At 32.7% G+C, this 20,900-nt stretch overlaps 1 protein-coding gene across 4 annotated transcripts in view; it reads right to left on the bottom strand.

Moving 5' to 3' along the window:
• NUP37 (nucleoporin 37) overlaps window positions 1–20,900 on the bottom strand; it is a 44,073-nt gene that overhangs the window by 16,537 nt on the left and 6,636 nt on the right. For all 4 annotated transcript variants that reach the window (XM_045553105.1, XM_045553106.1, XM_045553107.1 and 1 more), the window contains 3 exons: window positions 17,871–17,995; window positions 10,999–11,071; window positions 9,091–9,185 (listed from right to left, as the gene is read on the bottom strand). In XM_045553105.1, the coding sequence (XP_045409061.1) occupies window positions 9,091–9,185; window positions 10,999–11,071; window positions 17,871–17,995 (293 nt within the window). The remainder of the gene's footprint in view (window positions 1–9,090; window positions 9,186–10,998; window positions 11,072–17,870; window positions 17,996–20,900) is intronic.

Below are 20,900 nucleotides of genomic sequence, written 5' to 3'. Positions count from 1 at the left end.
AACTAATATAAACCTAACACAAACACCAGTAATACTATCCAGTACATATTAGCATTTCATTTTTTCCAAGAAAAATTTTGATAAACTTCACAAGTTAAAAATTTGACTATATGCTGAATACTAAAGCTATAAATCAGGGAAAGTATTCCTTACCATTCACATCTTCAAAATAAACCTAAAAAATGTTTATGGACATAATTCCTATTTATACAACTCACCTAACATAACCACACGAGGGCCACATAAAGCAAGCTTAAGTTACTGTAGTCACTGGTCTACAAGGGCACACAAGAAAGGAGAAAGTGTTGAATGCTAGATAGTGGTGTTACCAGTACATAATCGTAAAATTTTAGAAAATTTTTTCACCATGTTACTGACTTTTACTCTATTACAACCTTTCATTAACATAGTATTTCATTGCATTGAATTTTAAAAAGTCTGCAAATGTGATAAATAGGTTTAAGTAAATTTTCGAAGAGTTCTTTTAAAGACAGAAAAGATGGGTAAATTCACACCTAACGGGTACAATGCACACTATCTGGGTGATGAACACACTTACAACTTTGACTCAAACTATACAAAGGTAACTCATGTAACCAGAATGTTTGTACTTCTGTAATATCCTGAAATAAAAGAACAAAAATAAAGACACAGATCCTTATGTTCCATTCCTGCAGGTAAAGTATTACCAAGCTCAACACAACCTGTTAATTTTATTATATTCTCAAGGCTTTTGTTAGAATTATACAATAATTGATCTCGATTCAAAATGTTACAAAAAATTACAGGGAATTTTAGAAGGCAAGTAGGGAACTTTATTTCCTGAATTATTTCACCATAACATTATAATGAATAATATAAATTATCCTGATTTTACTTTGTACTTGGAATTATTTAGGCATGCCTTATGTGCTCCTAAATGTGGATTACCTCCCAAGGAACGTTTCATCGGCCTACCTTCAGAAGGATCTCAGTCCTCTTTGTTCTGTTTCCCACAAGGACTGTTTTTAAATATATCACACATTTTGTGATCCCATTTGGGGTGTGGGCGGAGGAGGAACACTCCCCCTTAACTATGGATCTTAAAGACTCTCAAATGTACATAAACAGTGGTAATATGGAAAAAAAAAACTAAGCTAACATGTGGTACACTGAAGATATTTAATAAACATCCTTTTTACTATTGTAACATTATTCAAAAACTATACTATTGGCTTAGTGAATCACTTAGGTAATTTGGTATTCTCTTATCCAGTGATTTGGTTACATTTCTAAAAAAGAATATCTTATTCTTAATATCTCACCCCTTCTGCCATTCTTTTAAAAAATGATCCCAGCTATGACATGACAACTACAAATATTCCATGTTCATACACAAAGTGACTGGCACATTGTATGCCTCTATCAGATTAGTCTTAAACTAAGAATTCCCTGGTTTCTAAAAGTCAATTTTCCTTTACCATAAACAACTACAAATATTCCATGTTCATATACAAAGTGACTGGCACATTGTATGCCTCTATTAGATTAGTCTTAAACTAAGAATTCCCTGGTTTCTAAAAGTCAATTTTCCTCTACCATAAAAGATTATTGAGGCGTGAGGAGGAGAAAGAAAGGGATTTTTGACATCTGTTGTAGTTACGGTGGGTACTGGGCCTTCTATTTCTTTTGTATCCCCCAAAGTACTAAATATTGGCTATACTAAACATGTTTAATGAATACTTGTTGATCTGACTTGTTCTTACAGCATGGTACTGTTTCTAATATAAAAGAACATCTGTTATTTGGCACTGACTGGGAATAAGATGTTCTGTATTAGTGTGTTTTTAAAATAATAAGCTTAACCCATTAAATACTTAAGTATCACTTTTACCTTCTTCTGGATGTAGGAGATAATAAATCTTTCTAAATGAATATGCAACTCTTTACCTTTCAAATGTTAAAACAATTTTTGCCTTCTTTTGATGATACTGGGTGATAACTATGAACATCAGTATTTGTATTTCCCTGTGCATATGAATATATAAACACATAACATACAAAGAGACAAATGGCAGTATTTACATCATCCTGTGTATATACGTGTATACATAATTATTTATGTATGTATATATGTGTTTGTGTATGTTTGTATGTGGTAGAGATGATAAGGGACCATTAAGAAAATGGTGTAGAACATGAGGCGGAATGGTAAGCAACCCCATGATTTACTTGGGAATTTCTTTGATTAAACACATCTGACAGATGCTTTTTCTTTTTGTAATGGCACCTTTTTTTTTTTCTTTTTTTATAAAGATGCAGTGACAGATACAATAGTTGAATCCACCTCTTCAGCCACTCACTCACTGAGTACCTACTGGAAGGGCATTCTTTTAACTCCTGTGATGACCTCTGAGGCAATAAAGCAAGGCTGACACCACAAAATACCTTATTAGTATTTTGTCCAAAGCAATCTACTTCCAAAATTACTTTCCCCATCCTCTAGAAAAGTCTGTCTCTCAGAAGCATTCAGACTCTCTGTTACTTAGACATTACTGATACCATGCAATTCTCTGTGGCAGCTTGCATTTATTTTTCTTCCCCATCTGAATAACTGGACTAATGGAGTATGAAGAAGGAACATGACATCTTCATTTTAAGAACTGGTACTAGGGTGTTTTGATAAGGGTATCTTTAAAAAGCTAAAAATTCTTCACCAGCAGAAAATGATGACATTTCTATTAATATAAACATGACTCTAAGTACAAGTCTATCAATTTTAAGCCCTACAAAATACTTTTGATGAAAACAGGTATTATAAATATGAGGTTTTTCAATAACATAACAACACTAAAACTTCTTAAAGAACCTTAAAGTAGAAACAATATTACTTTACGCTTAAAAAAGGAATAAGAGTACTGCAAAAGGGGACTATGAAGAGAACCTATCATATAAGGTCTCTGAGGATTAAATGAGTTAATTCATACAAACTGCTCAGAATAGTGCCTTGCCTGGTCACATATCATTACCTAAATCACTGATTCTTAATAAGGGAAGGTTCCAACACCTAAGTGGGCATTTTTGGTTGTTCTAATGATTGGAGTGCCACAACCATTTAGTGGATGAAAGCCAGCGATGTTAGTTATTCTACATGACTTTTGATTGATAGAGCAAACTTCACAGACTCATCAAAAAGGTGGAGACATTTCAAGACAGGAGACCTTTTCTGCAATCTTTGTCAATATTTCATTCCATAGCAAAACCGTGAATTACTTTGATACTATACATATAAAAATGGCTGATTTGCAAGAATATTTTCCTTCCTTATTTTTTCAATTTGACATCCTATAATTTGTCTTGGCATATTATCCCTATTTTACCAGTATTTCCCTCTTTCTCTTATCATATTTAATTTTGTTCTATTACTACTAATATGAGATTTTATTCTAATACTATTGATTTGCTCAGGGATATTACACTGTAGAACTCCAGATGGCACTATTTCCACTGTGCTCTATGCAAACCATTAAATCCCTGGAACTGTGCATCTTGGAAGCCTTGCCTCTGCCTTACATTTTCCTGTTATCTTATTTTTCTGATATCTAATCTTATTCGTTATAGAGAGGGACAAAACGTATTTCACTATGTTTTCATATGTAGTTGTATCTGAGCATATACACACTGCTCTGTTATTCTATAACAATTTGTTCTCTTTTTATAGAAACGTATAATACAATTAAGGTACTAAAATAATATACCTTATTATAATTATATATTTTGAAGTCTATAATTTTTATGAGTTTAAGAATGTATGATAGGCATTATGTTTGTTAGAAAAGGTGGTATAGGGACTGATAACTGCTGACTTAAATGAGAACTCATTTTCTTATAAATTTTCATAGAATGATCATAGATCATAGAATGCTGAAACTAGATGGAATCTTAGTTAAAATTTAATCTATCATCTTCTATAATAACATTTCATATTATGAATAGCACCTTGGTTCACAGTGTGAATCTTTATTCTGCTTGATTCAGAACTTAGCATTTTTCAATAAAATACATAAATTTCATGAACCTATTCAGGGACAGATTGTTTTGAAACGGTGTTTGTTTCTAAGGCCACAAATCTGCTAGCTGATTATAATATTGTGTTTCTCTTGGAAACATCAAAGTTGAACATCAGAAATTATGCGTAGATCAAAATACTGAAGTTATTTTAAAATTTATTTTTCTCAATAGGCATTGGGTCAGGAAGAGATATTCCTTCTGTTCTATATAGCACAGGCTGTTAAGAATATATCTTGTAGGACTGCTCCTATGACATAATCTCTTTTGTTATATGTATATGTAATATGTATATGTAATATTCTTTTGCATAGGCTATAGCTGCTATAATGTTTTACATGTTAAAGCTTAGCATTTTTTAAATAGTAGTAGACCATAAAATTCACTATTCTAATCATGTTAAGGAATACAATTCAGGAGCGTTTAGTACATTCATAATGTTGCACAATCATCACCACTATCTAGTTCCAGATCATTTTCATCATCCCAGAAGAAAACTCTACTACACCCAGTAAGCAGCCACTCCTATTCTCTCCTTCCCCTAGCTCTTGGCAACTGCTAATCTTGCTTTCTGTCTCCATGGATTTGCTTATTCTGGAGACTTCATATAAAGAGAACCACAGAATATGTGGCCTTTTGGTCCGGCTTATGTGACTTAACATTGTTTTCAAGGTTCATAAATGTTGTAGGATATGTGAAAACTTCATTACTTTTTATGGCTGAATAAAATTCCAATGTATAGATGTAACACATTTCGTTTATCCATTTACCCATTGATAGACATTTATGTTATATGCACCTTTTGGCTACTGTGAATAGTGTTAGGAATATTCCGTTTACAAGTTTTTGTTTGAATACTTGTTTCTAATTTTTTGGGGTATGTACTGGGGAGTGAAATTGATAGGTCACATGGTAACTTAATATTTAACTTTTTGAGGAACTGACAAACTGTTTTCCACAGTGGTTGCACCATTTTACATTCCTATCTGCAAAGTCTAAGGGCTCCAATTTCTTCCTTCACATTCTTATGAGCACTTATTTTGCGATTTTTTTTTTTTGATAATAGCTATAGTAGTGTGTGTGAAGTGGTGTCTCATTATGGGTCTTATTTACATTTCTCTAAGGACTACTGACATTCAGCATCTTTTCATGTGCTTATTTCCCATTTGCATATCTTCCCTGTAGAATTGTCTATTCAAGTCTTCTGCCCATTTTGTAACTGGGTTGTCTTCTTGTTGTTGAGTTAAAAGAGTTCATACACTCTGGATGTAAGACTTTTACCAGATATATGATTTGCAAATATTTTCTCCCATCTGAGAGTTGTCTTTTCACTCACTCTTTTGACAGTGTCCTTTGATGGCCCAAAGCTTTTAATTTTGATGAAGTCCAGTTTATTTTTTCTGTTGTTATTTGTGCTTTTGGTGTCATATCTAGGAAACCATTGACAAATTAAAAGTCATGAAAATTTGCTCTTATGTTTTCTTCTAAGAGTTTTCCAGTTTTAGCTAGATGTTGCTGAGGATTTTTCAATCTATGTTTTTAAGGAATATTGGTCTGCAGTTTTCTTGTGATGTCTTTGTCTGGCTTTGGTATCAGTGGCTCATAGAATGAGTTAAAAAGTGTTCCTTTCTCTTCTATTTTTTAGAAATAAAATATTTGAGAAAAACCGATGTTAATTCGTCTTTAAATGTTTGGTGGAAGCATCTTGTTCTGGGTTTTACTTTGTTGGGAGGTTTTTGATTGCTGATTCAATCTCTTTACATGTTATAGGTCTATGAAGATTTTTGATTTCTTCTTGAGTCGGTTTTGGCAGTTTTTGTGTTTCTGGTAATTTGTCCATTTCATTTAGACTATCTAATTTGTTGGTATATAATTGTTCATAGTATTCTAGTAGAATCCTTTTCATTTCTCTAAGGTTGGTAACGTCCCTCTTTTTCAGATTTTACTAGTTTGAGTATTCTGGTTTTTTTCTTCTTCTAACTAAAGGCCTTGTTAACTTTTTGATCTTTTAACAGATTAAACTTTCGGTTTCACTGATTCTCTTTTGTTTTTTATTCTGTTTTTTTTTAATCTCCTCTGTAATCTTTGTTATTTTCTTCCTTTTGCTAGCTTTGGGTTTGTTTGTTTAGTTAGTTAGTTAGTTCCTTAAGGTATAAAGTTAGGTTACTGATTTGAGACCTTTCTTTTTTAATTTAGGTGTTCATAGCTACAAATTTCCCTCAGAGCATTGCTTTTGCTACATCCTATAAATTTTGTGTGTTGTATTTTGTTCTTATTTGTCACAAACTACTTTCTAATTTCCCTTGTGATTTCTCTGACTCATTGGCTGATTAAGAGTGCAATACTTAATTTCCACAAATTTGGAGATTTTCCAGTATTTATTCTGTTTCTAGTTTTATTTCATTGTAGTATAAAAAGATACTTTATATGATTTTAGTTTTTAAAAATTTATTGAGAATGAAATGTTTTGAGGCCTACCATATGGTTTATTCTGGAGAATGTTCCATGTGCACTTGTGAATAACACATATTGTGCCAATGTTTGGAGTGTGTTATATATCTGTTAGGTCTAGTTGGTTTATAATGTTGTTCAAGTTCTCTCTTTCCTTATTTATCTTCTATCTATTCTATTTAGCATTCTTTTTAAAGTATGGTATCATATGCATATAAAACCATTCCCAAGATGACGTAGGCTTTGACTAGGATCAGACAAGGATTTCATTAATGTACCTTTACCACCAACATGTAGACCCAGTCTATGTTTGGCATTACTTTAGTATAGTGATAACTAAGAGTCATTCTTGGGATGTAAATGGCTCTTTCCTCTGCCTAAATTGCATAGGTGCCAATTGGCTGGTATCTGTTTGTAGCTTGGCAATTCTTTCCTTCAAGTTAATGAACATGGTTGTACTGAAGTATGTTTCTGTTTGTAGCCTGTTCCCTCAGAATTCCTTCTTTCCTTTCTTGCTGTGAGAGTATATAAACTCACTACTCCTCCTTAAACTTCTTGTTTTACTTGTATCTTCTGTTTTTATTTTTGTTTTTTAAATCTTATCTATATTGCTTAGCTTCTGGCCTAAGACGTTTGGTTTTAATAGCCAATCAGAGTTCTTTACTTCTGGCTGGTGAACTAAGCTTATAAAGTCTAAAAATTTAGCTCCCCAGCTATTGCTGTAATGATGTTGTACATCAACCCCCAAATCTCAGTGGCTTACAAAAATAGCATACATTTCTTGCTCATGGGTCTATGGGAAGCTGCGTTTCATAATGCCAGATGTCCATATCTGTTTCCTGTGTTTCTCATTCTGGGATCAGTAGCTATCTAGGACATGTTTATCTTATAGCAGGTAACAGAGCACAGGAGGTCAAGTCAAACCAGGTATAACATTTAAAACTTCTGCTTGTGTGATACAAGCAGAAGTTTAGGCTAACATTACATTGGCCTAAACAAGTCACAAAGCTAAGCCCAATCAGGGGACAAATCTCCTTCCATGGGAGGAAGAAAGGAGAGCAAATATTTGCTAAACAATAATATCAACAACCACAGTCTAGCAAAATGAGATAATCAGGGACAATGTAGTGAGTTTTTCAAAAACTTAAATTTGTTTAAAGCACTTACTCTGAAGTTAAGCCCTTTCTAATTTTTAGAATAATAAAGTCATTTCTTTTATAAAATGATAACAGTAGAAGGTGGTAAACTTTTAAAATTCTTGTACTTGACAAAATAAAAATTTGGCAACCCTATGTCAATCTCCAAAATTTTGGGAGAATTTTATTAGTCTACAATAAAATCTCAAAGTCTACTACAAGAAAAAGAAACAGAGTATGGAATGCAATTCTAGGTCTCTCTAGCTGTTGTTCACTATTCAGAGGTGTTTCTGAGCTTGCAAAGACAGTCATTTTTCCCTTTTGCAGGTTTCATCACAAATGCTTGTGATTAGGAAAGTCCATGTTTTAAAGAACTGAAATGCCATCATTTGTTTCTAATGATCTAATTTTTACCTTAACAATAGTTCCATTTACTCTTCAGGTTGCTGTATAAACTTGGTTTTGTAACACTTGTGGCCCTAGAATCTTAATGTCATGTTAATCTTTCATGTCTCTGACATGAAAATTTTAACAGGCAGTACATAAAGAAAAATGGCCTATGACTCTATAACTTTAAAAAGATGAGCTATATTAAGAAGATTAAAAATTTAAAAAGTAGCTAGCAGCTTTACTTCAAATGTGAAGTGATACATATTTAATAGCTTTATATGTATGTAAGTATTAATACTAATGATTTTCACACAGCTTTATCAAACATTAAAACTATGCAAAACAGCTGAACAGCATTTTTTTCTTTGCTCACAGTACTGTTAAAGCAAATGAAGCAATTTACACTCCTTTAATGACTGATTCACTCATTTCACTCCTGAATCCTTAGCTTATTTCCACCTGCTACTCTTGCTTTTCATCTTGTTCTTTACTTGTGATATTCTCCAGCTTTAGGCACTATTAAAATTTTATAGCTAACCATCTATTCTAAACTAGGGGGTAGGGTAGAAGAACATGATACTAAAATGTATTGTATCTATAGAAAACCTCAAATAGCGACTGCTGAACTTGTCAAAACACTAAATTTTCTATGAGTCTTAAGTAGCAGATGAGATTCATAGTTCATTATTAAACACTAACTTATCATACAGGATCTGTGAAGTAACTTCACAATTTGGCAACTGCTTTTTATTATCCTGCTGATCTTGACCAATACTGGAGAATTTGATTCAATATTTTAGATTTCATAAATATGCAAATCTAAAACAAGAAGCAAAGAAGACATCCATAAATCAGCAAGAGAAATTTCCATTAGCTGGGACAAAAGATCAACCAACTGGTTTCAAAATTCATGTTTGTGCCATATCAATGATTTAAATAAAGAATGCTTCTTTTGGTGGAACATTTTGTGGAATTTATATAAAAGTTACATTTTCTCTAATTAAAAAACTGAAATTCTCATTAAAATAAAAACTAAAAAATGTGATTTGTAAAATAAACAACATACCTGCAGGTATGATCATCACTCACACTTGCAATTTCTTGGCCTTCTTTGGGATCAAACACCAAACCATTAATGAAATCTGAATGGCCCTCTAAAATCTGACAGGAGGGGAAAAATTAATGAGAAAACAGGAAAATAATTATAATATTCCTACATAATATTTTTACTTCAGTGCTTTAAAAGCTTTCTCACTGCATGCTTCTTTTCTATAAATATTTCTTAAGCAATTTGCTATTTTTAAAGCATGATTTATACATTCAATTTTTCTGGAAGGTTTATCTTGGAAAGAAGTTGATCATTCAACACATTGTTATTAGCTTAGTCTTTCTTTTCTAGTATGTATTTCTTACAAAAACACACATACTTTTTTACTGTACCTGTCCTCATATCACCTCCTTTCTCACTTATTACATAAAACTTAAATAAAAATTGAAGCTAGAGAAACTTGTTAGGGGTATGGAGATAGAATGCATCTATATATATTTTTTACCTTATCCCTGCTGTTCTGCATACTCACTACTACTTAACACACACACATAGGATGGACTTCACCTCCTTTCTTTACTTGTTCAATGTGACTGTCAGCACTGGAGCTAGCTAGTCACAATCAGCATAGAGCCCATAGTCACAGTCAACATAGAAAACCTCTTCTGGACACAGAAAGGACAAATGAGAAATTGCAAGGTAGAGGACTATGTGAGCAGGCAAAGTTAAATTTGTCTAAATTTTTACAGTTGAAATCCTAAATAGGCCTGTCAGATATTTAAATATTTTAATGGATATTGTTCTCCTTTTCTCCCTTCCCTCCTTCCAAAAACTCAAATTTTATCTCAGTTCTGAGGTTAATAAAGTGGTTCTATATGGTATTTCTCACTATGTAGAAAATTAATATAAAAAAAGAAATGGATTTGGTTTAAACATTCTTATGTAAGTTTAACAAACTCAGGTCCCCTAAATCATTCTCCAAAGCTTTTGCCATGGTCTACAAGACAAACTAACATTAAATGTTTAATGTCTATTATAACTAGCATGTTAAGTTTTGATAGGTCAAAATTTTATATGCCATTTATACACTTGGCCATTCATGATACAGCCTTAAATTAACAAATATATACAGTATGTTAAGCCTATTGTATATAGCTTAGAGCATAATTTTTACTATTTTCGAAATGACTAAAAAGGTTTATAGTTTACCTTTGATTTATAAAATTATTTATATTTTTGATTTACTATAAAGTCAAGAAGGCAATACCATTCTTATAAGAAAACATAATGCAATTTTAAACCACCCTGAGGGCTATTTATTATAGTAATAGAAAACACATATATAGGGTTTACTATGACAAGCATTGTTCTAATTGTTTTCTATGAATCAGCTCAGTCAATGCTCATAATCCTATGAGGCACCTGTCATGATTATCTCCATTTTATAGGTAAGGAAATTAGCACAAAGAGATAGATTAGGTTATTTGGCCAAGGTCACACCATTACTAATAGCACTGGGCAAAATGCAAGGGGTCTGGCTCCTGCATTTGTGCTCCTAGTTACTTTGTAATTCTGCCTGTGCTATGCTGTACTGATCTTTTTTTCCCTTGAATTTCAACTTACTCCATGTGTGTTCATGTCTATCATACTCTTATTATATCCAACTGTGAATTTTCTATTCTATTTGCTGTTCCTACTTAATATTTTAATTTAGTAAGTAGTATCAGATTTATAATCTGCAGTCATTACTAAGAACCTAATTACTGTAGCTTATAAAAGAATAAATGCGATCCTAAATTACATTATTTTAATGATGACCATAAAAAGTCATTTTAAATCGGGATAAATTCAATTAAAAAAGCAAAAAAATAACTACATGTTTTAAAATAAACTCTAAAGATTTATAAATTATACTTGTCAATATACCTTATATTCATTTTTATCTTGAAGATCTGAAGTAAATAATCTAATTTTCATATCAGCAGCTGAAGTACAAAATCTGGAAGGAAAAAACCAAAAACAAGCTCATTTTTAGTCTCTGTAACTGAAACTTCTCCCCGTGCCCCCTTCTGTTCCTCCAAATCACCAAAGCTTTTGTCATGACTCATAATCATGCTTTTTCTGGAGAGTGAAAGGAGAATGTTGTGACTCTATTATAAAGAATATTAAATAGCCATTACTCAAAGTAGGAGGCATATTAAATATTTTATCGTGAGAACACAACAAAATGTTAGTATATTCTGGATTTGTCTCTTCAATAATAAAAGTGTAGAATTTTATACTACATCAGCATACAAATTTAATTTTAAATGTTTTCTTAGAAGTATAAAAGGATAGATTTTTAAAAGTACCTTCATTTTAGCCAGGTCAACATGAGATATTAAAAATATTGTGACATATCTACATTAGTCTTTGCTTTCTTCAGTTACTCACAATCCTCTTTTTCTATTCCTCCAAATAAATTAAATTAGATGAAATAAGATATTCTTTATAGCTATAAAAGTTGGTATATTTATACCTACTAAAAGCTGGAGTATTACTTGTACTGATCCTAAACATTTAAGACATGTTTTTACAGTAGCTCATCAACAGATGTTAAATTAAAAAACAAAATCTAAACACCAAACAACTATTTTTAACTAGCTCACCTTTAATCCTAAATTTTCTAGATTCTCAGCATGTTAGATAATGGCTAAGGAAGCAATAGAAATTATATTTATGTATTGAAAAACCAAAGTTTATTTCCAATTCTTTTTTGGTAAGAATAGCATTATACAAATCTAAATTTAAATTTCTTCTTTAGTTCTGACTAAAGTTGATCATTTTTTCTCAACTAATAAATTTAAGGACCTCCCTAAAAGCAAGGCTGTTAATCAATAGACCCTACAGTATTGGTAGATCTCTGCTACCACATCCCCCTTCCAGTGATTTGTCAAGAGCCATGAAAGGAAAAAGATCAAAGCCATCAGGGAACTCCTATTTGTCCAAGGTTTTCTCAGATGTGAAAGTAAAAGTGGTAGTGAAATAGAGTAGTTCTTCTCACCCCCACAATTGGGACTATGCTCTTTTGAACTATTCATAACCAGAGTTCAAATTTTTCTATATTCTGTCTTTTTTGGATTCAGAGGGGAAGACATACAAGCACAGAAGGGAGAGGTATGTATTTGTGTGTGTGTGTGTGTGTGTGTGTGAGAGAGAGAGAGAGACAGGCAGAGAGAGGCAGAGAGAGGGAGAGGGAGAGAGAGGGAGAGAGGAGGGAGAGAGGAGGGAGAGTGGTCTTAGGAATTATCTACATTTTGTGGATATAACACTGAATAATTTAGAGACAGATTTGTAGTTTTTAATTTTAATATTTCATTGTATACTTTAGAAATTGAAACAAATTTTAATAATGGCAATTTCCCAGAGAGATTTTTTCTTTAAAAAATATATGCAGGATTTAATTTTTTTCTTTATATCTTTGATTTGTTTTTTTTGGTAATTGTCACATGTTAACTTATTTTTTTATTGTGGTTAAAAACACATTAACAAAATCAACCATCTTAATCATTTTTAAGTGTAGAGTATTGTAGTATTAACTATATGCACATTGTTGTGAAACATATCTCTAGAACTTTTTCATCTTGCAAAACTGAAACTGTATGTCTGTTGACCAATAACTCCCCTCTTTACACTTCTCCCAGTCTCTGGAAACTACCATTCTAACTTTTGTTTTAGATAAGTCATGTAAGTGAAATCAAGCAGTGTTTATCTTTTTGTGACCGACTTATTTCACTTAAAATGAAGTCCTCAAGATTCATCAATGTTGTAGCATTTAACAGGATTTCTTTCTTTTTAAGGTTGAATAATATCCCATTGTATGCATATACTATAGTTTCTTTACCCACTCACCTGTCGATGGTCACTTAAGTTGATTCCGTAGTTGGCTATTGTGCACAACGCAGCAGTGAACACGGGAGTACAGATGTCTCTTCTATATACTGATATCAATTCCTTTGGATATATACCCAGAGTAGGATCGCTGGATCATATAGTTCTATTTTTAGTTTCTAAGGAGCTTTCACACTGTTTACCAAAATCACCATACTAATTTATAATTTACATTCTCACCAACAGTGTACAAGGGTTCCCTTTTCTCCACATCTTAAAGCTCATTTTTCATCTTTGTGATAATAGCCATTCTAACAGGTGTGAGGTGATATCTCATTGTGGTTTTAATTTGCATTTCTCTCATAATTAGTGATGTTGAGCATTTTTTCATATATCTGCTGCCTATTTATGTTTTTGTTTTTTTTTTTTTGAGATGTCTATTCAGGTTCTTTGTCTATTTTTAAATAGGGTTGTTTTCTTCTCATTGAGTAGTTTGAGTCCCACATATAGAGATACAGATATTGATATATAGGTACTGCTCTGAGTAGGACTTCTAATACTATGTTGAGAAACCCACAGTTAACATCACACTCAATGGTGGATGGCCTTTCCTCTAAGATCAGGAACAAGACAAGGATGCTCGTTCTTGCCACTTACATTCAATATAGTACTGAAGTGCTAGCCAGAGCAATTAGGTAATGCTACTTTTAATTTTCTGAGGAACCTTCATAGTGTTTTCCTATAGCAGCTGTATCATTTTACATGCCCAACAGTACACAAGGGTTCCAATTTCCCCACATCCTGGCCAACACCTGTTATTTATTGCTTTTTTGATCGTGGCCATCCTAATTCGCATGAGGTGATATCTCATTGTGGTTCTAATTTGCATTTCTAGAATGATTAGTGATGTTGAGTATCTTTTCATATGCCTATTGAGCAATTATATATGTTGGTGGAAATAGTTATTAAAGTCCTTTGATCATTTTTTAATTGGATTGTTTATTTTTTGCTGTTAGTTGTAGGAGTTCTTCATATAGTCTGGATATTAACCCCTTATCAGCCATATGGTTTGCAAATGAATTTCTCCCATTCTGTAGGTTGCCTTTTAACTCTTGTTGATTTCCTTTGCTGTGCACTGGGTTTAAAGTTTGATGTATTCTCATTTGTCTGTCTTTGCTTTTTTGTCATTATCTAAGAAATCATTGCCAAATCCAATGTCATGATGCTCTTCCCAAATGTTTTCTTTTAGGAGTTTTATAGTTTGGGGTTTTATGTTTAGGTTCTATTGAGTTAATTTTTGTATATGGTGAAAGTTACAATTTTATTCTTTTGCATGTAGATATCTAGTTTTCTCAACCTCATTTGTTGAAGAGATTATCCTTTCCCCATTGTGTAGCCTTGGTACCTTTGTCAAAAATCATTTGACCATGTATCTGAAGGTTTATTTCTGGGTTCTCTATTCTGTTGCATTGGTCTATATGTCTGTCTTTATGCCAGTACCATGCTATACTGTTCTGATTATTGTAGCATTGTAATATGTTTTGAAATAAAGAAGTATGACAACTCCAGCTTTCTCCTGAACATTGTTTTGGTTATTTGGGGTCCTTTGAGATGTAATATAAATTTTAGGAAATTTTTTCTATTTCTGAAAAAATGCCGCTGAGATTGATAGGGATTACACTGAATCTATAGATTGCTTTGGGTAGTATGGACATTTTAATAATATTAAGTCTTCCAATCCATGAAGATAGGATTTCTTTCCATTTATTTGTGTCTTCCTTAATTTTTTTCTGGAACATTTAATAGTTTTCAGCTTGTAAGCTAATTAGGGAGACACACACACACACACACACACACACACACACACACACACACCTCAAGTGTTGGCAATGTTCTATCTCTTAACCTGTGTGATGATTACAGGAGTGCTTGTTTTAAAATCATGTTAAAATGCACATATATAACTCTATGCACTTTTGGGCATGTATGCTATATTACATATGCAAATAAAGCATAAGAAAAACGAAAAAACAAAGCTTATTCTACCTAATTCTCCTCCTTTGTATTTGTCCCCTTGTTTTTTGGGGTATTCATTATTTCCTGGCTTATAAGAAACTTTAGAAAAAATTTGCTACAATAACAACACTAATGTTGAGGGTCTCCTACAGATTTCCTCAAAGCTATGAACAAATCATAAATTTCTGTTCAAAATGTCATCTCTAAAAAAGATACAGGCTATTTGGCAATGTTTTTAAAAGAAATATCTCAAGCAAAAGGGTTTGTAAAGAGATATTACTAGCAGAAAAAGGCCAAGTTCAGTAAAAATGTCAGCAAACAGAGGAGTTAGTGATCAAAGAATACTTAATAAGAAAATTAATGAAATAATTATACGAGGATTAAAATAAAAAGAAAATCAAACCTACAAAACTCTAGGGCCAGCCTTGTGTTGCTCCACTTTCTTTGACTTCTTGCTGCTTTAGGGGTATTTAAGTCAACCTTTAATTAAACCAGAAAACCTCAAAGGAATGAAGTAAGGTGAACAATTTATTCTCTAGCCTCTGTAAAAGAAAAGTAGGGATGGAAAGAGCAGCAAGGAAGAGAAAGAACAGAACTTAGGGCAGCTACATGCTAATGATAAACCATCAGTAGGGATTTCTTTCTAAATGCAGTGTAAAAGTTTATGATGGTAAGAGAGATCCTAAGTTACACCTTAGTCATCTTGACAGACCACTACGTAGTCATGAAAAATTACTTTTTATTTTGGAATACTATAAAAAATGTAAAGTAAAAAAAAGAAGTATAGAAAATTACATATATAGTTTAATCACAATTGGTACAATTATAAAAAAATGGAAAGGGTTTTGGATATACAGATGGCATTCTTATCCTTTTTATTGTATTTTCTAAATTTTATATATTAAATATTATGGTTTTTATAATATAAATATATAATTTATTTGAAAAAAATAAATTGTGTAGTCAGTTTCCTCTAAACATATTCTTTAAAATTAATGGCTGATTAACATCTTCTGAATTTATATTTGTATAGTTCCAAAAAGGATTTGAGGCAGTTTACCAAAGAGCAAGGGAAAAAAACAAACAAAAAACAATAAAAAATGATGAAACATAAAAAATCCATTAAAAGGAGGACATGAAAACAAGCACCAAGCAATGAGGAGGATAAAGAATACAGCAGCAGAATATCTAGGTTAAAGTAAGTATCTATCACAAAACTTAACTGAAAACCAGAGAAGAAGACCATTTCCACAGCTTTCAAAATCTGCTAAAGAATGCAAAGAGACTTGCTCTTGTTTAGGCCCAGATACTGTGAACACTTTCTTTTAATATAAATGGAAATGAAAAGCACACCAGTTGTTGGCAATGACATATGTATGTTGAGAAGAGCTGTTGTGCAGATGATTCAAAATTAAGTTAGCTAAAAACCTGTAAGTGCTTCTAGGAAAAAAACAGAGTATCTTCACAACCTTGTTGTAGGTAAAGACTTCTTTCAGAGGAAACAAATATACAAAAAAGTGCTCAACATTATTAGTTAAGAGGGAAATGTCATTGTGTTATCAACTAAAATGGCTAAGATAAAAAAGACTGATAATAATAAATGTTGGAGAACAGGAAGACCACCCTCAGATTATTAGTGGGAACACAAAATGGTAGAGCCACTTTAGAAACTGGCAATTTCTTAAAATGTTAAACATGTATTTACCCTGTGACTCAGTGATTCTATTCCTAAGAGAAATGAAACCATATATCCACCAAAAGCTATACAGAGTGATGCTCATAGCTGTTTTATTCATAATAGCTAAAAACTGGAAACTGTCTTGGTATCTACTTAACGGAGAATGGATAAACAAACTGGTATATTGATACAATGTAATGAAATATCACTCAAAAATATAAAGAAATACAACACAGATAAATCTCAAAACCATAAAGCCAGACACAAAAAACAGATTTTGTATGATCCCATTTATATGAAGTTCTAGAATAGGCAAAACTAACTTCTGGTAATAAAAAATCAGATCACTGATTGCCTCAGTAGGGAGTGGGGTACAGGGATTAAATGAGAAGGAGTATGAAGAAACTTTCTGAGGTGACAGAAACACTGCATTAATAGGGTGTGGGTTATACAAGTGTATGCATTTGTCAAAACTGATAAAACTATACCCTTCAGAGCTGAGAATTTCACTGAACCTAAATTATTTATTAATTAAAAAAATCAAGTTGGCTAAATAATAGCCAATTTATGGTTGCTACGTACGGTTTACTAAAAGAAGATATATCTTTTAGATTTCACATTTGTAGGAAGCCAGGTTAGTGTTTTGTAATCATACCTTAAATAACCTGACATATTCTTGCCCTTTTAGTGAAGGCCTCAGCAGGTTTCTTAGGATTTTTCTCTTGCAAGGATACTTAAAGCACACAAAAAAGAAAAAAGAAACGATTTTTTCAAAATGCCATCAATCTTTTTAAATGCCTTCACAAAAACTGAAGCCCAAGGACTGGAACTACAGATTTATGTACCGTTAAACATGAAAATGTGATCTTGGCCTATGTATGGGACAGAGAGGCTCATTAATGTCTCAACCGTATTTAGTTATTTTAACAGAGTTATACGTTCAATAAAGTGGTAATGTAGTGAAGAATTTGTAAAGACTTTGATTCAGATGAATCTCAGGTAAAGAGCTTTGTAGTCTGGCACAAACGCATAGTCATGGCATCACTGTCATGGCTGCATATTTAAACCACAAATTCAGATGATAAGCCTCAACTGCAAATGTCAAAATATCTAATATCTGGGGTTGTGGAACATGAAAATGGGAGGAAAAAAGTCACTATAGTCAAAGATTTCAGATCATTTAACACAATAAATGTACACTAATAAATACTGCATTTGATTCTTTTAGACTTACTTGATTACTGGAGGCAATGAATCAAGTCTAGTCTCTGGACTCCAAGCTATGCCATCAACCCTGACTCCATGGTGAAATGTTCGCAGCGTTTTATAATGAAGTCCTTCAATGTCTGCTTCTTCCTCCTAAGCAGACACAGTAAATGTTTCAATAAGCTTTGAGAACAAACAATACTCTATATTTCACTATAATGAAGAATTTACGAAGAGGCCATGTATATGCTTTTGAAAAGTTCAAAAACAAATTATATATGTTGAAATTTAACTAGTTCATTGAATAAACAAAAATCCAAAGCTGTCTATGCCTCACAAAATAACTCTAAGGCAACTAAAACCAAATGATAAACATGTTATACTTTTATTTTAGAAGACATTTCATAACAGATGGAATAAAAATGCTCTAAGAATCAGAATATTCCAGGTAAATGAATTACCATACATAATCAACTGAACACACAAAAAAAATACACTGAACATAAAATTTTGATTATGTGGAAGATACTTTGGGACCTTAGGATGCCTCTAAGTCATTATAATCAGTGTCAATGGTTTTCAGGTAGTATTATATGTGGTACTATTAATATACATAAGATGCTACAAATAATTCATCTGCACTATCACAATCTATGAATAGTGAATATGTAAATAATAATCTGGTTAATTTAGTCTTGGCTATTTGATTCTTGGTATAACTTAATAAAGTCAGGTTATTTACCTGGTTCAGTCCTACTAAAATGATTTCAGTTTCACAAGAAGGTGAGGAAAAAAATGAACTTTAAAAGTCAAGCCACCTATCTCTGACAATGTGGACAATAACCTAAAAAGCTCTCCCAATATAAAAATATTGGAAAAATCAAAATCCAGATAAATAAGTGAGCATAAGGCATGCAGCTGTTCTAACGGCATTTGCCCACATCCAGTGACTTAAAAAGTTTCAGTTTACAAGGGATAGGAGGCAAAGCTTAGTACCTATGCAAGGAAGGAGTTCAGATAGAGATCTCTGTATAGATCCAGGGCCCTTAAGTGGAAAGTAGAAAAAAACAAAAACAAAAAAACCCTGCCATGCAAAATATCTACCATGGGTAAAGGCCAAGAAAGAGAAAAAGAAACTTGTGAGAAATTTCAACCATTAGCTGGCCCCAGCATGAGTTTGGGGCTTGAATTCACATTAACAATGCAGTCTAGAAAATGACAAAGAACTTATTTCAAAGTGGTCTTATGTTGGTAGTGGCCTCAAGCACCTGAAAAAGTAAAAGGTAAAGTCTTCCTGGATGAACTATAATACCTCTACCTAGGCTTCCAAAAGTTCCCACAGAACTCAGAAAAGAATAGACTAGAATGGTGGCTGTAGCAGGAGGGAGAGGAGGATGGGGAAAGAGGAGATGTTGATCAAAGGGTAGAAAGTTTCAGTTAGGAAAAATAAGTTTTTGAGATCTATTATACAACTGTGGTGACTACAGTTAACAATAATTTATATCTCAAAATTACTAAGAGTAAATTTCAAATGTTTCACCACAAAATTGATAAGTGAGGTAATAGATATGTTAATTTGCTTGATTTAATGATTCCATATTGTACACATGTATCAAAGTACCACACTGTATCCCACAAATACATACAATTATTACTTGTCAATTAAAAATCAAAAAGGAGGCTGGGTCTGGTGGTTCATGCCTGTAATCCTGGCACTCTGGGAGGCTGAGGCAGGAAGACTGCTTGAGGCCAGGAGTTTGAGATCAGCCTGAGCAAGAATGAGACCCCGTCTCCACAAAAAATAGAAAAATTAGCTGGGCATGGTGGTGCACTCCTGGAGTCTCAGCTACTCTGGAGGCAAAGGCAGGAGGTTTGCTTGAGCCAGGAGCTTGAGGCTGTAGCAAGCTATAATGATACCACTAGCCCAGGTTACAGAGCAAGACCCTGTCTTATAAACAAACAAACAAACAAAACTTTTAGAGATGAAGATACCATAATCGAAATAAAAAAATCAATGCTCAGATGCAGCTGGAAGACAGATTTGAAAAAATTACTCAGAATGCAGTAAAGAGAGAAGAAGAAAATAGAGGCATGATTCACTGAGAAGTTTCACCATATATCTTATCTGGGTTATATCTGGAGAGAATAGAGCGAATGGAGGAAGAGGCAGTATTTGAAGAGATAATGGCAAAGGGTTCTCCATACTTGATGACATGCATCAACAGCCATATTTAAAAAGGACAATAAATCAAAGGCAGCTTAAATCAAAAGAAATCTACACCTAGATATTATGTAGTGAAACTTCAGAAAACACACAGACAACAAACACACACACACACACACACATAGAGAGAAATCTTAGCAACTGCAGCTAGAAAAGACCAGTCTTGTATAAAAAAGATTTCCTATAAAAGGGTAATAATTAGTCCAACAATTGACTTCTCAGAAGAACCAGCAAAAGCAGGAAGACAGTGGAATAATATTTTCAAAATGCTGAGAAAAAATAACTGTGGGCTTATAGACACAACAAAACTGATTTTCAACAATGAGGGTATGTTAAAAATATCTTTAGAAAAACACACAAAAAACAAGAGTTAGCATCTCAGTAATAGTTGGCAAAATACAGCTCAGAGGCTCAATCTGGCCCATGGCCTGGTTTTGTACAGTCCACAAGTTTAGAATCATTTTTACATTTTTAAGGAATTGTAAAAAAAAAAAAAAACACAAACAAAAAACAAATAATAATATGCAAGAGACCTTAAGTGCTTGGCAAAGCCTAAAATATTTACTATCTGGCCCTTTAAAAAAGTTTGCCAACTCCTGTAGTAAAGGATGGGCTTTGGGGTGAAGAAAAATGATTCTAGAATGGAGGCTTTGAGATTTAAGAAACAGTGAGTTAAAAAGATCAAAAGCAAACAGGTGAGTAAATGTAAACAAATATTAGTCATATAAAACAAAACTATCTGAGTTGTGGGCTAAAATGAAAAGAAAGAGAACTTAAATCTTGAACAATAGTAAGTCTAGAGGAAAGACAAAAGTTCAAATATTTAATATTTTA

This window comes from Lemur catta, chromosome 6, assembly GCF_020740605.2.
Source record: "Lemur catta isolate mLemCat1 chromosome 6, mLemCat1.pri, whole genome shotgun sequence".
Taxonomy (NCBI): domain Eukaryota; kingdom Metazoa; phylum Chordata; class Mammalia; order Primates; family Lemuridae; genus Lemur; species Lemur catta.
This window is presented reverse-complemented; position numbering and strand designations above follow the sequence as displayed.